The 18995-nt window shown below is 50.1% G+C and overlaps 11 protein-coding genes across 11 annotated transcripts; 5 read left to right on the top strand and 6 right to left on the bottom strand.

Moving 5' to 3' along the window:
* Nucleotides 1-2255: 2255 nt before the first annotated feature.
* Nucleotides 2256-2837, bottom strand: PtrM4_146190 (uncharacterized protein; the record flags this gene model as incomplete). The annotated part of the gene is made up of 1 exon (XM_066109862.1): nt 2256-2837. One exon carries the CDS (start codon nt 2835-2837, stop codon nt 2256-2258), a length of 582 nt encoding a protein of 193 aa, XP_065959845.1.
* A 142-nt stretch (nt 2838-2979) lies between these two features.
* Nucleotides 2980-3548, bottom strand: PtrM4_146180 (uncharacterized protein; the record flags this gene model as incomplete). Its single annotated transcript, XM_066109861.1, has 2 exons — nt 2980-3377; nt 3428-3548. 2 exons carry the CDS (start codon nt 3546-3548, stop codon nt 2980-2982), a joined length of 519 nt encoding a protein of 172 aa, XP_065959844.1.
* Nucleotides 3549-4390: 842 nt separating this feature from the next.
* On the bottom strand, nt 4391-5532 carry PtrM4_146170 (TauD, Probable taurine catabolism dioxygenase; the record flags this gene model as incomplete). Its single annotated transcript, XM_066109860.1, has 4 exons — nt 4391-4468; nt 4528-4627; nt 4677-5447; nt 5495-5532. 4 exons carry the CDS (start codon nt 5530-5532, stop codon nt 4391-4393), a joined length of 987 nt encoding a protein of 328 aa, XP_065959843.1.
* A 794-nt stretch (nt 5533-6326) lies between these two features.
* PtrM4_146160 (MhpC, hydrolase or acyltransferase (alpha-beta hydrolase superfamily)) lies at nt 6327-7250 on the top strand (the record flags this gene model as incomplete). The annotated part of the gene is made up of 2 exons (XM_001938903.1): nt 6327-6862; nt 6923-7250. 2 exons carry the CDS (start codon nt 6327-6329, stop codon nt 7248-7250), a joined length of 864 nt encoding a protein of 287 aa, XP_001938938.1.
* Nucleotides 7251-9866: 2616 nt separating this feature from the next.
* Nucleotides 9867-11667, top strand: PtrM4_146150 (FUI1, Cytosine-uracil-thiamine-allantoin permease; the record flags this gene model as incomplete). The annotated part of the gene is made up of 3 exons (XM_066109859.1): nt 9867-10161; nt 10182-10411; nt 10462-11667. 3 exons carry the CDS (start codon nt 9867-9869, stop codon nt 11665-11667), a joined length of 1731 nt encoding a protein of 576 aa, XP_065959842.1.
* A 76-nt stretch (nt 11668-11743) lies between these two features.
* On the bottom strand, nt 11744-12376 carry PtrM4_146140 (RimL, Acetyltransferase, including N-acetylase ribosomal protein; the record flags this gene model as incomplete). Its single annotated transcript, XM_001938905.1, has 1 exon — nt 11744-12376. One exon carries the CDS (start codon nt 12374-12376, stop codon nt 11744-11746), a length of 633 nt encoding a protein of 210 aa, XP_001938940.1.
* A 537-nt stretch (nt 12377-12913) lies between these two features.
* PtrM4_146130 (uncharacterized protein) lies at nt 12914-13117 on the top strand (the record flags this gene model as incomplete). The annotated part of the gene is made up of 1 exon (XM_066109858.1): nt 12914-13117. The coding sequence occupies one exon, from the start codon at nt 12914-12916 to the stop codon at nt 13115-13117; it is 204 nt and encodes a 67-aa protein (XP_065959841.1).
* A 156-nt stretch (nt 13118-13273) lies between these two features.
* Nucleotides 13274-13661, top strand: PtrM4_146120 (uncharacterized protein; the record flags this gene model as incomplete). The annotated part of the gene is made up of 2 exons (XM_066109857.1): nt 13274-13290; nt 13343-13661. The coding sequence occupies 2 exons, from the start codon at nt 13274-13276 to the stop codon at nt 13659-13661; spliced, it is 336 nt and encodes a 111-aa protein (XP_065959840.1).
* A 30-nt stretch (nt 13662-13691) lies between these two features.
* PtrM4_146110 (uncharacterized protein) lies at nt 13692-14174 on the top strand (the record flags this gene model as incomplete). The annotated part of the gene is made up of 1 exon (XM_001938906.2): nt 13692-14174. The coding sequence occupies one exon, from the start codon at nt 13692-13694 to the stop codon at nt 14172-14174; it is 483 nt and encodes a 160-aa protein (XP_001938941.2).
* A 141-nt stretch (nt 14175-14315) lies between these two features.
* PtrM4_146100 (tubulin-tyrosine ligase family protein) lies at nt 14316-15728 on the bottom strand (the record flags this gene model as incomplete). The annotated part of the gene is made up of 2 exons (XM_066109856.1): nt 14316-15152; nt 15366-15728. The coding sequence occupies 2 exons, from the start codon at nt 15726-15728 to the stop codon at nt 14316-14318; spliced, it is 1200 nt and encodes a 399-aa protein (XP_065959839.1).
* Nucleotides 15729-16226: 498 nt separating this feature from the next.
* On the bottom strand, nt 16227-18687 carry PtrM4_146090 (zf-primase multi-domain protein; the record flags this gene model as incomplete). The annotated part of the gene is made up of 2 exons (XM_001938908.1): nt 16227-18604; nt 18657-18687. 2 exons carry the CDS (start codon nt 18685-18687, stop codon nt 16227-16229), a joined length of 2409 nt encoding a protein of 802 aa, XP_001938943.1.
* Nucleotides 18688-18995: the final 308 nt, after the last annotated feature.

Raw genomic sequence — 18995 nt, 5'->3', positions numbered from 1 at the left:
CCCTTCCCTTAGATGGGCCGCCTCTAATTTGCGCAAAAGGCGCGCGCAAGAGCGCAGTGCCTGCGGTACCTGCTCTCACATTACACCTAATCACGTTACTCTTAGAAGAGTGTATCTGGTTCCCTTGAGGAGACATTTATACCATGTATATATTTTGAATTATTCAAGCTTCTATCAAGTACAGACGTGTGTAAAGATAGGGCCGTCATTCGGCTGCAAAACAGCCTTATCCTGCTCAATATTCAATTGAACGAGCGGGAAAATGGCATCCTTCACTGTTACTTTAAGATCTATTTGGGGAGCTCGATTGGCTTCATTGACCTCGCGTCTCAACCTCTGGACCTTGCCCTTCACGCGGTCTACTTCGTGCGCTTGCACAACATCAGCAGCAGTCAACTTCTGATGCTCGGCTGGTGTTTAGGGCGTTGCGACTATCGAAGATCTAGATATGCTCGATACGGCGCAGTCTCTCAGCAGCAATGAGCTTTTGTTAAAGGCCGTCAATTTCCTGCTGTTGAAACAAACATCTTTTCTACATGACGGCAAGTGTGACGAAACCTGAGACATCATATGCAGAGCTCATCGAAACAGCATGGTGTACACTCTCATCATTTACTCCTTGGACTTGCATCCATTACTGTGTGGTTAGACAGACATCGTTTCACAGTATTCAGATGTATATAGGGAAATCAAGAATTACTATTTAATATACACTATGTGATCACTCAACTGGTTCGATAACCGGTTGAGTATGGATCTCCCGGCCCCAGCGATATCACCAGAGCCGGGCGGGGAGAGGTGCGGCCGGTCATGAAGATCCAGCCGCGATTCTTGCGGGCTATCTATTCTATCTATTCCGGTTGAAATTCGTTGGCTTTGTAAGCCTCTGTTGTGATATGCTCGAGGTACGCACGCAACATGCCAGGCTGGTAGAGTATCTGGTCCTTGATGATTGACAGGTCGTCGACTACTTCGAATCGATATGAAAAAGCCGTCCAAGCAGATCGTGGTCGACTGTATGCCATAGAAAAAGCTCTTCGGAGCTTAGGGGCCTGGAGATGCCGTCAGGCTGCGTGTATTCTGGTATAGTCCATGCGTGGTCTTGCTGAACCCTCTGAGTAAGTTTCAGACGATGCGGTGTCTTCGTGATGGTCGCCATTGCTTGTTGGGTCTTGCTGATGGCCTTCGTTGCTTGCTGAGTCTTCCTGATGGCCATCACTGATCGCTGAGTCTTGCTGAAAACTCTGAGTGAGTTTCAATCATGCTTGTGGTTTCTTGTTGGGCTTGTGTAGTGGCCCTTCCCTGTATCTGACAGCTGACTAATGTGGTGCTCGACTCCGAATCTGACAGCTCCTTTATCCGTTGCATATGCTATGGCAGGAAATTATCAGGCGCATGGCTGTAATATTCTTCTTCGTCATACTGTGGTGTATAGACTGGCTGGTATTCCGGGGAGTTGGGTTGGCTAGTGCGATTACTCAAGGACCTGCTAGCGTAGCGCAAGCTGGCTGTTTGGGCGGGTGTGGTCATTCAAACTCTATTTGAGCAAACAATCTGTCGTGATGTAGAGAGTTTTATGTAGACGACTTGTCTTGCGTGCCGCAAAGGTAGCCCCAGCCAGGACGCTGTTCCTGCGGCATTGCTATAGTCTGTGCAATGCGGGCTGTATGTTGGTGTAAAAAGTGCCTTGCTGAACTCGCAGAGCCTCTAAAGCTGAAGTGTTTTGGTATTCTGCTGCTGTTGAAGTGTTGTAAAAACGAAAGCATCGGTAATTACGGTCTCGTTGGACCATAATGTGGGCCAGCACTGGAAAAGAATTCATGGTGGGTATAGGGACGGAACACAGGTGTTTGAGTCTACCCTATATATACTATAGTATTCTGAAATATTTCATCAACTAGACATATTTCTCCAGTTCTTTTACCTAAAGTAGCCATTTAAGATACCTCTAGCAATAATTCAGGTCCACAGACTTTATCCCTGTCAATAGAGCGCCTGAATTCGATTAACAACTGTGCACCTCTTTGGTCTGTAATCATTTGCAACCAAGGTGCGGACTTTCTTTATACCCTCTTTCTTTCCCTATATTCTTGCACCGTTTTGAACGCATTATTAATGTGATAGTTTTACTTCTTTTACTTACCACGCATTATATCACGTTTACTAGCGAGTGCAGTAAAGCATAGATTCGCTACTATCGCATATATGCCTCATTCTCTATAAGTATTTCATTCACTGATGCATTGCCATCTACACTAACTGACACTCGGAATAGGGACTGGGCCGACGGGCCCTTGACTCGCTCCAATGTTAGCCTGATGCATAGTCCGCGCTCCCCAATGATCGGGATAATCTACTGCAGTATGGAAAACCTGGTAGTTCGCCCACATGACCACATCACCCTCTTCCACCTTTGGCAACATGATATAATCTGGCCTAAGCACGCGTTCCTGAATGGGCTTAAGCCACTCCCGGATCTCAGCAACATCGTCAACTACGCGCGGCTCCTCTGTCTCGCTAGACCGCAGGAAAGCTCTTCGCACACAGATACCGTGGACCATGAATGCGCGCTCGCCCGTTACGGGATTCACCCACACCATCGGGTACCTCTTAACATTCTTTTCATCATATGGGCCAAGTTCCCCCAGCGTCTTCTCTTTCCCTTCGCTCACCAGCCCCAGACCAGTAGGTTGCGCTTTGCAGTCGCCCATCCACTGGTACGGATGCGGCGCGTACTCCACCCACGAATGATCTGCAATTTGCCTCTCGTCCTCAGTCATCATGCCGTACGTCTGCACGTTGCTGAAGAATGCAGTAAGACCTGGTTCCGTCTTCATCGTCAGACCGCTGCCATCGTCCCAGTGAATGGTTAGTTCGGGTGCCGTGGGTCGCTGGATGCAGCGCAGTGTGGTGAACCAGGCAGGATCGCGCGCGTAGAGCGGAGCGTCAATGTGCCAGCGCTGGAAGCGTGTGTGACCTTTAAGGAAGTCCTCTTCTTTGGGGGCATCGGCGTGCCATGCGTGGAGGATGCCTTTTTTGATGTCGATGTCTTTGAGGCCGTAGTGGTCGGCGCCTTGGTGGCCCTTTCCTATTAGTCGCACGTTTTCTGCGCTGGGGATGCCATAGATTTCGCGGCCTTTCTGAGGAGGGGGTTAGTAAAGCCGCGTTGCATGTGAGGGGAGTTGGAGTACGAACTGAGAGAAGACCACCTGTTTTGTGAAATGTCTTTAGGTCGCCGTGGGAATGCACTTGGGGCGCTTGGGGGTCGAAGCGTGTTACAAGCTCCCATTGCTTGATGGGTGCGAGATTTTGATGTCCTCTGACGACTACGAGTTTGTGTGTCCAGATTGCGTCGGCTAGCGCTTTCACATCGGCATCTATGGCGCGATATTAGATACTAGAAAGGTTCTGTTGGTATCATACACACCACTGATGTTGTTGAGATCGAGGTCCTCAATGACAGCGCCAAAGTCATGTTTCTCTTTTGCAGTCTTGTCCATCTCATTGAGCGTAAAAGAAGGCTCGGGTGCGAGGATACCGGGCGCCATGGTGTTGATTCGTGGTCGTGCTATCTTGCTTCCAGCTATCTTCCGACGAGGGGGTTATCTCCTCCGAGCTTGCTTTAGCAAAAATAGTGAAAGGTCTGAAGCTGTAGTGTTGAAGCCGGAGTTCATGAAGCACTGGAATCTCGTCTTTGTAGCATATATGTTGGTCTCGTAAAACGACACGAGATCTGTAGGTCTTTTCACCCACACTCGAATCGCGCACTTGGCCGCGTCTCCAACGGTCGCTGCCCATCCGATCGCGGCCTGCGTATCTCAAAGCCTCCACAATACTATTCATGAGTATCTACCGAACATGCGGGGCACCATCCTTTGAGACGGGATGTTAGGTGATGCTTGTAGCGAGTCGGCTATCTTATCAGTGGCCCTCGGCCGAAAGCCTAGACAAGGAAGCTGCGAATGTCGCGACTTCGGCCGATTCTAATAGTTCGTGAGCTTGCATTAGTCTTTCGCTTTCTTAGTAGTGAAAGCGGGTTCTAGTGACTTTGATGGTTACCGGGTAGTGGAGAATGACTTATACCATCTGGGCAGCTATTTTCTCCACCTACGTCTATTTCAGCTGGACTTCGGCAGACAGCAAGCGCGAGCAGTTGGAAGATAGTTGGTAGCATATCGCTGAGTGCATAATGGCAGCACGAGGTTCATTGTAAAATTGATGGGTGTTATATAGGAAGTCAAATTGTTTAGGCTATGGCTTTTTCTTTTGGGGGCTCCACCCATGTACCACACGACCGTCGCCTTTTCCAACAGCGGATTGCCGACAGAAGTTCATCCCCCGCTGCTAGTTCAAAGCCTCCTGCCCTCAATCATCATATCACAATATTGAATCAACCCGAAGGATGATCGCTCGCCGCAATATTGCACTGATGCATCACACGCGGTCCGTACGACTTGGGGAACTCGGTCTGCGTACCACTCCGTTAGCAATCATCTCATACAATGCTGCCGTCTTGAATACACTTACAATGCTGTGCCACAACGCACGGTTGTACCATAAGATGACATCTTGCTCCGTGTGTGGATGGGCATAGATATTCTCGGGCTGTATCGCCGGTCTCATCAATCTATTCTTTCAATCAGCATGGAAATACCGGACAAGAGAGCGATACTTACTTGTCCATGAACGCCCTGACTTCTCTGAGATCTTCAATAACTATTTCCGCACCTTCCGGACTACTCTTAAGGTAAAGTTTGAAAGCACCCTGACCGTGGACCTGAAGTGACTTCTCGCCAGTCTTTGGGTTTGTCCATACCATGGGGTAGATGCATACTTTGCTCTTGTCCCATTTGGGCAGCTCATCGAGTGGCTTCTCTAGGCCTTCGGTTTCGATAGAATGCCCCAGTCTCGTACTGTGGGTCTTTGATATCCATACGAAAGCATGAGGCGCATACTCAATCCTGCTGTTCATGACAATATTCTTTGTTTCTTCGGCCAGAAGTTCTAGCGCACGGCTGCCAGCAATCATCGCCGTAGAACCTGGCGCCATCTTCATTTGCGTGCCAGCTTCATCTTCCCACCGCACTGTTACATCTGTACCCTTGGGTGTTCTAACTGCCAAGAGACAGCCTACACGTGGAGGAGGGATATCGTACAGGGAACCATCGAAATGCCATTGGTAGAAACGGGACGCGCCCGTCTCACGCTCAGCAGCTGGAATATGTGGTGGAAGATGGAACTCTTCATGATCGACGCCTTGCACTTCAAAACCTGGTGGAAATCCAAAGTGGCCTTCTGGAATAGGGCCACGGCCGAGGATATGGACTTGTGGTTGTACTGGGATCGCGGGGCGCTTCGGAATCCCGTAGAAGTCTACACCGTCATGGTGTGTCAGGAAAGGATCATGGCCGTGAGCAAAGCCTCCAGTTGTTTCCTCGGGGTCGAAGCTGCTGTTCATTAGCTAGCTCTCCGACGTGCAACAACCACGTCTTACTTGGCAGTCAGCAAGTACTGCTGCTGAGGCTTCAGCATCTCCGGCTGCTCTTTGAATACCAGTAGCTTCCATTTGTGTAACGTATCTGAGATGAACTCGAAGTCGGCATCCGTGAAGTTGTTCAAATCGATCCCGTATATTTCCGCACCAAAGTCTGCTTTGCTACCTTCAGGGTGTTTAATGGGGATAACTCGTCCAGTAGTTTTCTCGGCGTGTGGAAGATCCAAAGCAGGTTTCTCAGCCTTCAGTTGCAGGTACTTTGAACCCTCGGTTATGACTGCTGTGACGCACAGTCCGCAACAATCAATTAAGTGGGTCCTAGAAGGTTCAGATTGGATTGATTGATTACCGCTTTAAGCCTAGTAGTTACCTATAGGAGTTTAAGCCCTACCTAGATAGGTAAGTGGGTCTAGGAGAGTGACCGGATTGAATTGATTGTTGCGGAGTCTACTGTGACGACCATTGTGCTGGTTTGTTGCGTATCGAAGGAGTGTTGTTTGACACAGTTGAGCTATGCAATCACACTCTTGACAACCCCAGGATTGTCGCGGGCGCGTATAGTGCTACCAGTTACGTGAAGTGGCGGTTCTTGTGATCATCCCGAGCCCGAGGTACCGATGCTGTGATGATAACGCCTCGGATTGGGTTAACCACATACGGAACTCGGCCGAGCATCCACCTCTGCTGCTCATTCCATTTACTATCATCACCCAGATCGCTGTGTCGGTAAAAACACAAGTAAGTAAAGTTCATTCCAGCCCAGTTCGCAATAGGTACATCATTTTGTGTCGAACGCTACAGAGGCTGTATTTTTGGGTGGGTAACCTTCATCATGATTGCTCGTCAGCTTAATTCTTCATACTTCACAAAGTCCTCCGATACCAAGTTACATTACTTACAAGGTGGTGAGCCTTCAGGTCCACTTCTGATCTGCCTTCATGGGCTCGGCGGCTCAACCGAGACATTCATCCCACTCGTTCCATCTCTCCCGCAGACGTACAACATCATTCTTATCGACTTTCAAGGATTCGGAAAGACCTCGCTGGCAGACCCCAGTAGAAAAATCTCGATCACAGGCCATGTTGTCGACTTGAACGAGTTTGTCACATCGCTACAAAAACCTCCGAGCGCATCGAACGCATCCAAGATCGCGATTATTGAACACTCCCTTGGCGCCATTGTCGCCTTGCACTATGCCGCAGCATACCCGGAATGTATTGGAGGTCTCGCGCTTCTTGGCCCTGGTCGAACAGCAGGCCACATACCTGCGGTTCGGCAGCGCATGCTTGATCTCGCAACGGCAGTCAGGGAGACTGGTATCGACATCGCTGCAAAAACTGCGGTCAAGTCCAACTTCTACGAGGATACGTAAGCATGACTCACATACCAATCAAAGCCACCAGAATTCGACTGACGGGGTTTCTGTAGTCAGGAGCGAAAAGTGGATCCAGCTGCACGGGAGGCTGTCAAGTCTGACGTGAGCACTTCGGACCCAGAAGGCTATGCACAGACTTGCGAAGCTCTCGTGAGTCTTGACCATAAAGACCCTCAATACAAGAATATCAAATGTCCGATCGTATTCATTGCCGGAGACAAAGATATGATTAGTCCTATAGAGCGATCAAAGGACCTTAGTATGCTGGTCGGCGGGAAATCTCAGGTAGAGGTCGTGAAAAGTGGACATCAACCGATATTGGAGGACGTACTAGGTGTTCAAAAGGCGATCAAGCTATTATTCAAAAATGTACAGCAATAGAGCGGTGGAAAGAAAACAACGATGAGCTTCGATGAAGGAAAAACAACACCGTAAGCACAGCGATTCAGATATTTGGAAAGTCGTAGTTTGCTAGATACAAAAGGTCATCAAAGCTAGTCACGCCTGCCACTAAAGAGGGGAAAGAAGACTCCAGTTGCGCAAAGTCCGTACTTGATGAGTTGTTTTCGCTTGAATGATATGTCGGGGGCGGATCGGCGGAGCAAGATGTTGGCACGTGATCTCGTGAAAACGTAGGTGGTCTATTCGCGCTGTTGCTCCTGAAAAAATCTCTGACCAAGGCTGAGACATTGAACTTGATTGCAGGCGTTCCATCTCTATTACGCTTCCCCCTCCGTTGTTGCATACCCTCCTGAGCCGTCTGCGCAAGAATGGCTTCTAACAACTTTGTTCCTCTGGTTGCAATCATGCTATTGCGTCGCGATCGCAATATACGTACTATATCTTGGGCATGAGTGCGGTGCTCCATACACTCTTTTTCATCAGGGTCACGATGAAGAACGTCCAGCAAAAGAGTGATAGATGCGGCCACAGCGAAAGCGTGATGTATCCACAAAATAGGCTCGTCTTCTTCAACCAGACACTTGTATTTCTTGATGATGGTCTTGGAGGCAGCAAGACAAATCCGACGAGTGAATGCGAATACAGGGTTTACAAAACTATCCAGTAAAAATGAGCGGTGTATCATGATTATCTTATGGCTTGAGGTGATGGCAAGAGCACGTCGTACGCATGGTACCCACACAGGCCAAGTGGGATCCAGTGGCACGTTGGTCATGAAAAGGGGCCGTTCTCGTGTTGCTAGAGCACGAAGTTGGGCGTCGCAATTCAGAACCTTCTCATAACGAGTATAGGCTGTATTGGCAGAGACGAGGCCATCTTGAAGTTGGGGTATGATGATTGCGATATCCCGTAAGAACCGAGAGTAGCTTATGGTCGTGGGTATGTTGGCGTCAACTAGGACTAGATTGTGGTCATGACTATTTGATAGTGGTGCAGACGTAGAATACTTGGGACTGATGAGGTAGCTTTCCGAGAACGGTATGCTGAACCAATCTTGACTGCAAAGCTGGCACCAGACTCGGCGACCTATCTCATTCGCCATTAAATCCCCTGCTGCATCAGGTCCTAGACGATGGCGGCCCAGAGATTGTGCAATGGGCACAGCGGTTGCAAGATGTATGCTTTGAGTCGTGCTGAATCCTAGGAGATGATCGGAAACTGTCGCTGTGGCTATTGCTTGGCATGAGAAAATGTTCAAGTTGCTTGTATAATTGGCTCAATTGAGGCAAGTGATAATGGCTTGGAACCATCGCCTCGAAAGCGTTTCTCGCTCCGCTTCGTCAAAACCCCACGCCTGCGCTTGAGTATCCGGTGCGCATGTTAGGCTCGCCGCGAGGATTGAGAATAAGAGTGCGACCCATTGTAGATTGACAGAAGAATCCTCAATGAGGCCATTGTATTTGTCATAGAAGTCTGACAGTTGCGTTTGGAATGTGGGGTCGAAGTAGCTGCCGTGATACCACGAAAGGCAGTCCCTATGGTAGTCGACCAATTATCGGACTTGCTGTGCACTTGGGAGTAAATTTTGAACCACTGGAAGCTGCGACAAGTCTTCGAGTATACGAGCATCTGTCCCTGGTGAAGCATTCTCAATAGGTTCATGAAAGATGACTGTATGGCAATCCGGATCTTTCCTCCTTCCCCAGGCAAGAAACTCTAGTACTGTCGCAGTATCTCGATTTGCAGAAATGCTATTACTGTCATCAGTGGCTTCGTTGGTGCACACGTCGGTGTCTCCGGCTGCAGGTCGCGCGTTGTAGTGCAATCGTTCGTTAGACTAGCTTGATAACCCTCATTTTCGAGCTGCGTGAGCCGCTGTCGCAGAAATTCAAGCTCCTGCGCTTGTGAAGACAAAGACCGTGATGGAGAAGTCGGATCGCCTTGTATATCGTCTATTCCACACGTGTCTTGCTGTCTCCTCCGAATACAATTGGTGCAAGGGACTGTCTTGCTGCATTTGACCTTCCGCCTCGTACATGCTGAGCAGGTCAGCCTGCTTCGTGACGAGACCGACATGACTGTCTGAGGCTATGTGAACCCAGATTATTAGATACGTGTGTAGTGGCCATGATTCAGGAAACTGTTGTAGATAAGCGTTGGGTGGAGAGGAGGGATGATAAGGAACGTGACGTTGCGCACGAGATTAGCGCTAGGCCGGCCGAGCTTCGGGTGGCGACATCCTATCCTGGCGACGTCCACTTAACCCCATCTCAACGTGTCCCAAATCATGACATGAGCGACGCTTATCCATGCACCTTAAGAGGAATACAATCAATCAAGCATGTGAATCCTACTCTCGGCAGCGAAGGACTTCCGCTCCAACCAGACCGATGCGAGTGATAAGAATATCGCGAACCCATGTTCTCCTCCACTCCATCTAATGGCGCGCACGCAGCCATATCTGTACAACGGCCCTAGATGCACCCTAAGACTGACACTACATGGGCAAACACTAGTGGCGTTTTGACTGGCGATTAAATATACTTCACAAACCTGCGTGAGTACAGAGTATACATTTGAGAGTACGCTTCAGCCATGCTTTCTTCACGCAGCATCCGCAACCGCGGCCATGCAGTAAAGGAAAAAGTTCATCAGCGTCTCACAGATGCATCCAGCTGGCGGCTTCCTAAGCAAAATAGCGGTATCGCACCACCTGATGTCTGGACGAATGCGGATATGGAACCGGTGCCGCCGGAGAAGCGCACTTGGGGCAAGAGTGCTTTCGTGACCTACTGGTTCTCGGACTTGGTAACCATCTCAACTTGGAGCTCAGGATCGGCTATTTTCGCCTCTGGTATTCCTATCCGGTACAACATGCTGCAGCATACGAGTACATGCTGACAGATGCAGGTCTGACTGCAACCGACGCTGTCGTCATCACGCTCGTGGCAGGAATATGCAACGCTTTACCAACGGTACTCAATGGCGCCATCGGATCAAATCTGCACGTCCCTTTCCCTATCGCATCTCGCGCGAGCTTCGGTTACTGGTTCAGCTACTTTGCTGTTCTTAGTAGAGGTGTCTTGGCCATGTTCTGGTTTGGTGTACAGACGGCTAATGGAGGAACATGCGTAACAGTGGTATGTGAAGACGACATTACGCCAAAACGACACATCTGATACAATCACAGATCCTTACAGCCATCTGGCCGAGCTTTCGGGCACTACCTAACCACCTACCTGCATCAGTTGGCCTTACAACGGCTGGAATGGTCTCGTACTTTCTGTATTGGCTCGTCCAATTTCCGTTTCTTCTTATCCCTACCCACAAGCTTCAGTACATGTTTTGGGTGAAGACAATCTTATTGCCGCCTGTAGCCATTGGGATGACTGTCTGGGTTGCCGTCAAAGCAGGTGGCAATGGCACCTTCTTCTCTCGTCCGGCCTCTGTGCATGGGTCTGAACGGGCTTGGCTTTGGCTGTCTGGCATGACAAGCATCACAGGAGGTTATAGTACCCTCGCCGTCAACATTCCCGACTTTTCAAGGTTCAGCAAAGATCCTCGAGCTCAGTACTGGCAGATGCCAGTGATTCCATTCTTCAAGACCATGGTGGCTTTGATGGGTATTGTGTCTGCATCTGCTGCGCAACAGATTTGGGGCACAGCCTACTGGACGCCACTCCAAATCATCGATACCTGGATGAATACTCCTGGTGGCCGTGCTGCAGCCTTCTTTTGCGCCTCGATCTGGTTGCTTGGACAGCTCAGCGTCAACATTAGCGCCAACGCCGTATCTTTCGCCAATGACGTTACAACGCTTGCACCCAAGTACTTCAATGTGCGTCGTGGGTCCATTCTAGTGGCTTTCATTGGAGGTTGGGCGCTGTGTCCTTGGATCATTGTAGCGTCTGGCAAGGCTTTCCTCAATTTCATGAGTGCCTATGCCATATTCATGGCACCCATGGCTGGCATACTCTTTACCGACTACTGGCTAGTCAAACATCGAAGATACGACGTCCCCGCTTTATACGACCCACGTGGCATCTACCGCTATGGTCGGTATGGAACGAACTGGAGGGCTTTCATTGCAGTGTTTGTCACTATTATACCACTATTGCCCGGTCTGGCGAACAAGGTGAACCCCGACATCAAACTTGCCGACGGACTTCAACACCTTTTCACGTTCAACTGGCTTTATGGCTTTTTCTTATCCATCTTCATATACTACTTTTGTAATCTCTTCTTTCCGCATAGACAAACACTCATCACCAAAGTTGTTACTGGTTTTGAACGTCTGGATGGTATTGAAGTGGGAGAAGAAGAGAATAACTACACAAATGTTGGGAAGGTTAGTGACTCCAAGGTTTCCCAAAAATCATCAAGTCGCGACGATTGAGGGTCGACGATTCAGATTACTGGAAGGAAGGCCAGATATTATCGTGTATACTAGGCATACACTATGCCTCTCATTCTCACAAACCAAACTCCTCCAACTTGCTCCCATCCGCAATTCCACAAGTCCAAACGTTCACCTCAACATCCTCACCCGTCCACATAATGCCCTTTACAGTCCTGGTACCCCAGCTCTTGAATCCGGCTCTACGAAACAGTTTCATCGAAGGCTCATTGGTCACGTGCGTCAAACCCGCAAACTCTTTGATGCCCTTCGTCTCATAGTACTTTATCAACTCCTGTACCGCCTCGGTCGCGTATCCTTTTCCATGATATTTTTCCATCATATTGAACCCTACATCCGGAATCGTTGGTCCAGGAATACCGTCAATTCTCGCTACTTGCATGCTCACAAGGCCAATGTGCTCAAATTCCCTCTCTGAAAAGGGCTTTCCGGACTCGTCTTCGTTTTCAGGCTTCAAGCTGATGAGGTAACGCCCGTAACCTGTCTTTATCAATCTTTCTTCACCGGCTGCCAGTATCTTGCGGGCAGCTTCGCGATCTGGAATTGTCTCGAGGACATTTGGATGCCATTTTCTGGATGGGGCGCTGTGGAGAAGCTCGAGAAAAAAGTCGCAGTGAGCATCGAGGGTTGGATCGCAGTATGAGAGGTATAGACGAGGTGTCGTGATGTGGAAGTCGAAGCGTGACATTTTGAAGACGAAATGAATGGATATGATGGAGTGGATGATGGCGATTGGCTCTCCAGAGTTGGATCTAGGTCAGATTTATATCGTGGTACCTCAGGCAGCCCGTGAATGAGTCATCTGTGTGGATATCAAGGCAACACCAAGCGCTAAGGAGGATGAGGAAGCTCGCAGAGATTGTTCGCAATTGGATGATATGTCGACGCCCTACGCCCTGGCCCTTATCAATCTTGTTACCTGAGGTCAAATGCGGAAATGGCACGACATGAGTCATCCTGCGCAACATAGGTACTTGATCGTTGCACACAACAAGATTCGTTATGATTAACCATCCCCGCATTTGATGCAGTTCTCGACGTTACAGCAGACAGCTCTCTGGACCATCTGTGACGTCACCGCATCTGATGGTGAAAGCGAAGTATCGCGAACGTGAACCCACTAATCCTATTTAGGCAACGCGCGGGGAAAATATGGAGACACCCACCATGTACATCCTCGCCCAGCTTGAACTTTCATACATTATCTTCCCAATCTCATTCAATCATGAAATCATCAGCGTCCTCCTCCGCCAAGAAGCGTAATCGAGCAAAGAACCGACAGAAACGCAAAGAGAAGGAACAGCAACAAGTGGGATCGGGTTACTCGACACCCGACGAAGATATACCCCCCAATGAGCCCTATGGGCCATGGGATGAGCCAAAACGCCAATGGGATACGCGTCTCAGTGGTCAGATGCCGTATGATTGATCATGGGAAGATTTCCAATGATGTGCAAAGACAAGAGCAGGGAAACCGATCTTGTACGAACCTCCTATGATCTCTCAAGATCAAACACTGCGCGTTGATAGTCTGCGCAAGTTCGGCAGCACTACTAAGCAGATTCTGAAGATTTAATTTTCCCCTATGATCAATGTCGACAAGTACGTCTGGCCCCTTGCATAACCTCTGACGACACGCGCTAACTTCATTCAGCTCCGTCATTGACGTGATCACAACAGCAGACCCTGTCTTCCTCAAATCCCTACGCGTATTCATTGCAGGAGATGATAGTCGCAGCCGGGCAATTGATATTTCAGATGCAGGCGTCGATAAACTCGTCAAAGCCTGTCCCTCCCTACAGGTCATCGCGCTTCGAGGAACCCACAATCTTACCCGTGCCGCCTTCCCCAACATCCTCAAATCCTGCAAGGAAATCGAGTCTGTAATCATCAACGTGGTCAAAGGAAATACCTCCAAACGCACGCGTCTCAACAGTACATTGGATTGGCTGACTGACAAGAGTGTTGAATAACAAAAAGGCCGACCTTCTTGCTACAATAGCATGAAGGTATATATAGTTGATAGTCTGACAAAGAGCTTTGTGCCGAAATTGAGATACCTCGAATTCCGCGGCTTGTACATCAGCAGCGGTGGCGGGCGAGTACGCTTTCTGGAGTTTTTGACAAAGTGCAGACCAGCGCTGGAGATTGTGTTTGAATACGATGACGGCAATGATGGGTTGCAGGCGCTGATACGGGATATGTCTCGTACGCCATTGTCCCGTGTCCCTGGTACTGGTGAATACAAGAAGGGCGGACACAGTAACGGCGAAGCCGAGGAAGCCGAGGAAGACTGGAAGGATCAGTTTGATTTTGGCTACGATATCGACGAGGATCTCATCTCTAATGATTTCGAGATGGACGATGATTATGCTGATTACGATGATTTCTACGACAGCGACGAGGAAGGTATCGATCCGCAGCAGATGCGGAAGCTTCTAGCAGCTATGGAAGCGATGAAGGGTGGATCTGGTGACTATTATTGAGTGGACAGTGGACGTGTGCGTTCTGTATTCCAACGCTTGACATATGTTATCGGAAATTGATCATAGTACTTTCTTGCAATGCGGCCTTCTACAAGCCCAAAAATGCGCCTATCCATCATTGCACCGCCACTACAACACCCCTCACCGTCTCCCCAGATCAATATCCAGAACCTTCACCATCTTCTCCTCTCGACCCTTCTCCCCACCAACCCCGAAGAACCCCCCAATACCCACGCCCACAACGCCCTCAAGCAAGCCCTCCACCAACCCCTTCAACTCATCCCCCGTCTGCCTAAAATCCGGAAACGCATTAACCTCCAACAACCACGTCTTCAGTCCCCCGTCTTCTTCCACCGAAACCATAAAATCCAGCCCAAAAACCTCAAACGCATTTGGCAGCGGTTGGAAATGAATGCCCATGCCACGTGCCGCCGCTTCAAACGTAGCACCAGTTATACTCTGGATTTCAGTGAAGATTTGTGACTTCCAGTCCCCCTTTGCTTCCGCTGTGCTGCCAGAAGAGGAGAACTCGGGCTGCGTAGGAAGCTCATCAGGTAAATCCCAGAACAAACCCACGCTGCCCTCTCTATCTCCAGATTCTTGGAGACACGTATTCGTTAGATGGGCGCGCATGGCTTCATCGCGGTTTTTCTGTAGTGCGGCGTCCCAGGGGCGTAGGTAGGGTCGTGCGGCGAAAAGGGCGAGCATGGGGCGGTAGATGTAGACTTGTAGGGCGCCGGTGGCTAGGACGTATGTTCTTATGTGGAATTTGCGGAGGCTGCTTGTTGACGTTGAGGTGTCTTGGGGAGTTTGTGGGGGAGGCAGGAGGAGGGGTGGGTGGATGTATGGTTGAGCGATGAAGTGACGGAGTTGAGATGTTATGATACCGTCGTTTTCTTGCTTCTCCTCTTTATTGGCATCGTTGATATCGCTCCTCGCATTTTCGTCTTCATCATCACTACTCTCAGGATCCCACTCCTCAAAGATGTCAGTAAGTTCCTCTTCACTCGAAAACAGCCGTATCCCCTGGCCCCTCTCACTCATCCCCGGTTTCAAAATCCACCATTCCCGCTTCTTCTTCGCCTTCTCATCCCCTTCTTCTTCCTCGTCCAGTTGCTCGTTCCTCGCCCAACTCTCCCTCAACTCCCATGCTTCCACAAGTGCATCATCTAGAAACTCGGCGTAATCTACTTCAAATTCTACACTGGACTTCACGTGATCTTTGAGCACGGAATCCGGATACTTGGTTACCCAGTTTGCGATCGTGGTGCTGAGGTAGTGTTTGCGGATCAAAGCTTTGCGGATGACGTAGGCGTTTGCGAGGGATGTCGTTGGGTGGGAGGTTAGGTGGTCCCAATCGATGGCTTCGTATTGCACGAATTGGAGAAGCCGGGATGTGGGTTTGGGCAGATCAGAGAGCGAGGTTATGAGATGGTAGGATAATGGTGGAAGACATTTCTCAAGGGCGGACAGGATGAGGGGTTGAACGTAGGCGTCTTCGTAATTTATCAAGGCGTAGATTTTGTTGTCTTCCGGCGAAGTTGATGATGCCATGGTTGTGGGATAGGGGTGTTGGCCCTGGGCCTTTCTTGCAGTTGGTCGGTTTGGGTGTGTGGATAGGGAGATGCCGTGTGTAGAATGACTCCTCAAGTAGAACCAGTTATCGTGACTTTCACACAACAACTTCAGTCTCAAAAACACAGTCCAGTCAAGAACATATACGGGTATAATATTGATACATACAAAGGAAAGTCGTTACTGAGGAGGCTGGCTACGCTAACTCAAGCCTGGCTGCGGGATCGGTTTTCTCGGAACGTCGGAAACCAAGAGACAAAAAAAAAGTTCAACAAATAAAAAAATCCACCCCACTTCCTTCTCCCTTTCGCTTAAGCTCTAGCCAATCAGCGAGCGTGACAACATCCAACCAACGAAACGCCCATCATTTGTTCCTTCCATCTTGTCTTCTTTGCTGCATTTTTCTTTCTTTGTTTCGTTCCGATGCGGGTCGTTGCGTCGCAGAAAAACGTCTCACAAAAGTAAACATTAATTCCATCAGACGACCTCCAAGTCGTCATCATCATCGTCCATAGCTGCAATGAGACCTGCGTCGAGGCCACCGAGGCTTTCTCGGCCGGGCTCGCGGATACCTTTGCCGTCCAGGAAGAGGCGGGCGCGCTTCTTTGCTGGGCTGGTTTCGCCGCGTGTACCGCGAAACGCTGATTGTATGACCTTCTTGGGCGACGGTATGCGGCCGTACTTGAAACCCCAGCCGACGGGGTCGCTTGCATTTGTCGATTTACCGGATACGGTCCGCTTGCGCTTGACGGGTGCCAGGGATACGTCTGCGGAGGTTCTGTTGAGAAGGCTAGCAAAGTCGCTACCGTCTGGCTTGTCTGGCTTTGCTGCTCCCGATCCTTGAGAAGAGGTATAGCCTCGAGCAGGTAGGTTTTGCGTACCGGCAGCTTTGATCTTCATATAGTCGCCTCCGGTACTGCCATCTCCCATTGTTCCAAGCTTCTTAGCAAGTTCTCTCTCCTTCTCCTTTTCGGCAAGTTGTTTCCGGAACCGGTCTTCGCGGTTCGCACCGCCTTCCCAGCTCTGATGGTCGCGATCAATCAGCTTGGCTGCACCACCAGGACGCGGTGCAATGTAGACCGTTTCATGGAGTTCTCGATCATGGTATTTACCTTCCCTCTTGAGCTCGTCTCCCTTGGGTCCGCTACTCCGGCCACTGAACATGCCAAACTTACCGCCACCTGGGCCTCCACCGAAGCCAGTCATGGTGTTGACCTGCATGCGACCCTTCTTGGCTTTCTCGACTTGTAATTGGATGTGAAACTCGCAGTACTCAGTCTTACGACCATCGATCCACTGGGTGCACTCCTTGCCATCTTTCCGTTGCGCATGGCAAAACTCCAAGTCTCGTGCTGTGCCAAGTTCAAGAATGGTGTCGTCCGAGCTAGAGAGCTTGAGACTGAACTTGCCAGTATCTCGATTCCGTGGCGGCATGATGTCCGGATTAAGGATGGCGACGAGTGTACCAACGGGAAGCTTCCAAAATTGAGAAAACCCAGTATCAAACAGGAATAGATCAAGCTCCCATTTCAAATCCGTCAGTTTCAGGACCATGAACTTGCCGTTTGGATCTGCATCCCTCTCTCGGCTATCTTTGCTCTGGTCCTTGGCTGCATTCTTGGAATCGTAGGGTGTTGACTTGGAGCAAATAACACCAAGCACAACATAGTCATTCTCCAAATCCGGAGGATCATACGCAGGCGCCTTGACAGTCTTCAGTAATTGTGGTATTGTCAGCACTGTCTTGCCTTCCAGCGTGCGCGTTACTACGTTATGTTGCATCTCCCGGGACTTGAGGTGTAGACCAGAGAAGGATTCAAAACTAGGTGCATCGGCACTGTCGTCTCGTGAGGAAATCTCCGCATATTTTGAAGCCGTTGAAGCGCCGAACCCATTGGAAGAAGACTTTGAAGATGGACGTGTACTTTCTGAACGAAATGACAAAGTGGAACCGGGTCGGGGTGACTGTGGTGGTGGAAATGACATGGAAATGGGCCGTGGGGGCGGGAAAGACGTGGAGCCGGGTCGTGGTGCAGAAGATGGTGGATTCCTCAAGGTCAAGTCGACTGACGCGCGATTTGCCATTCGGTTGAGATTCCTAGGCGCTGGCGGCGGCATATCGCGGGAACTCCTAGTGTCGGTACTTTGGGATGAGCTTGTGCGTGATAGTGATGGTCGTTCCCTCAATCCTTCTATGCTCTGCAAACCGAAACCTCTGCTCCTCCGCTGCTCCGCCTTTTCCTCCTTCTCTTCTCGCACTTTTTCCTTATTTCTGCTCTCTGCAATGCGCTCGCTGAATGACTTGATCTTTGGGGGTTCCATGCTTCTTGTCGAATTTGATCTTCCTGCCCGGCCCAGGACGCTCCCCGGTCGCTTCAGACTAATGTCGCGAGCCGTCAGACCCTTGTCGATGCCCAGCATGACCCGCGCAGGACTCTTTGGCTCATCCAGCTGTCGTCGTGTCCGGACCGGTGAATGCGGAACTTGAATGTCGCTCTCTTGTATGGGCTCTGTTCGCGATATGTCCAGCCTGCGCATACCCATACCCATGGTTGTGCTTGCGCGCGAGGAAGCCCCATCGCGATCTGCATCGCTCGATGTCGTCCGTTTTCTCTGTAGTGCCTTGAGCTTCAACTTTGCCTCGATGGCTTGCAACTTGAGCTGAAGCGTCTCTTCATCCTCATCTCCATCACTATCGAGTTGTGCGTTGCCTCGGGACATGGGGTGGCGCTTCGACGGTGAGGGCGAAATAGAATTGCGTTCTCGGCGCCTCTCGTACTTTTTGCGTGCGGACGGTGAGCTGAGAAGGGCCTCAACGGACGACTGCGGCGGCCAGTTTGGTTGGTTTTCCTTAACTTGACGAGGTTTAGTGAAAGCATTCCCTCGGCACAGTCATTCACTACATACCTTTGCCCTTGGGGCTCTCCCGGACGATCATGACTGTGGTGGTTGAGAGCGCTAACTCGCACCAAGCCCATAGCAATAATGGAACCGCAGCGAAGCAAAAACTAATATGCCCGGACCTTCAATAGTTTAATAAAGCACGGCAAACGGCAGATGCATTGCCGGGAAGATGTGGGTGGGCGTTTGTTGACATGCGGTAGTGTGGTTCACTCCGGCGGTAATCTCCCCCGAAACCGTGAAACAGGGCCATTTTGCAGGGATAGGGCGCGTTCGACGCGTCGCGACACCAACGTGAACCACAACCCCATAGTTACGGCGCATGTGATACAGGCATCTTCTAAA

Source organism: Pyrenophora tritici-repentis, chromosome 9, assembly GCF_003171515.1.
Source record: "Pyrenophora tritici-repentis strain M4 chromosome 9, whole genome shotgun sequence".
Lineage (NCBI taxonomy): Eukaryota > Fungi > Ascomycota > Dothideomycetes > Pleosporales > Pleosporaceae > Pyrenophora > Pyrenophora tritici-repentis.
The sequence above is the reverse complement of the archived record's forward strand: the minus strand, read 5'-3'. Positions and strand labels throughout refer to the sequence as shown.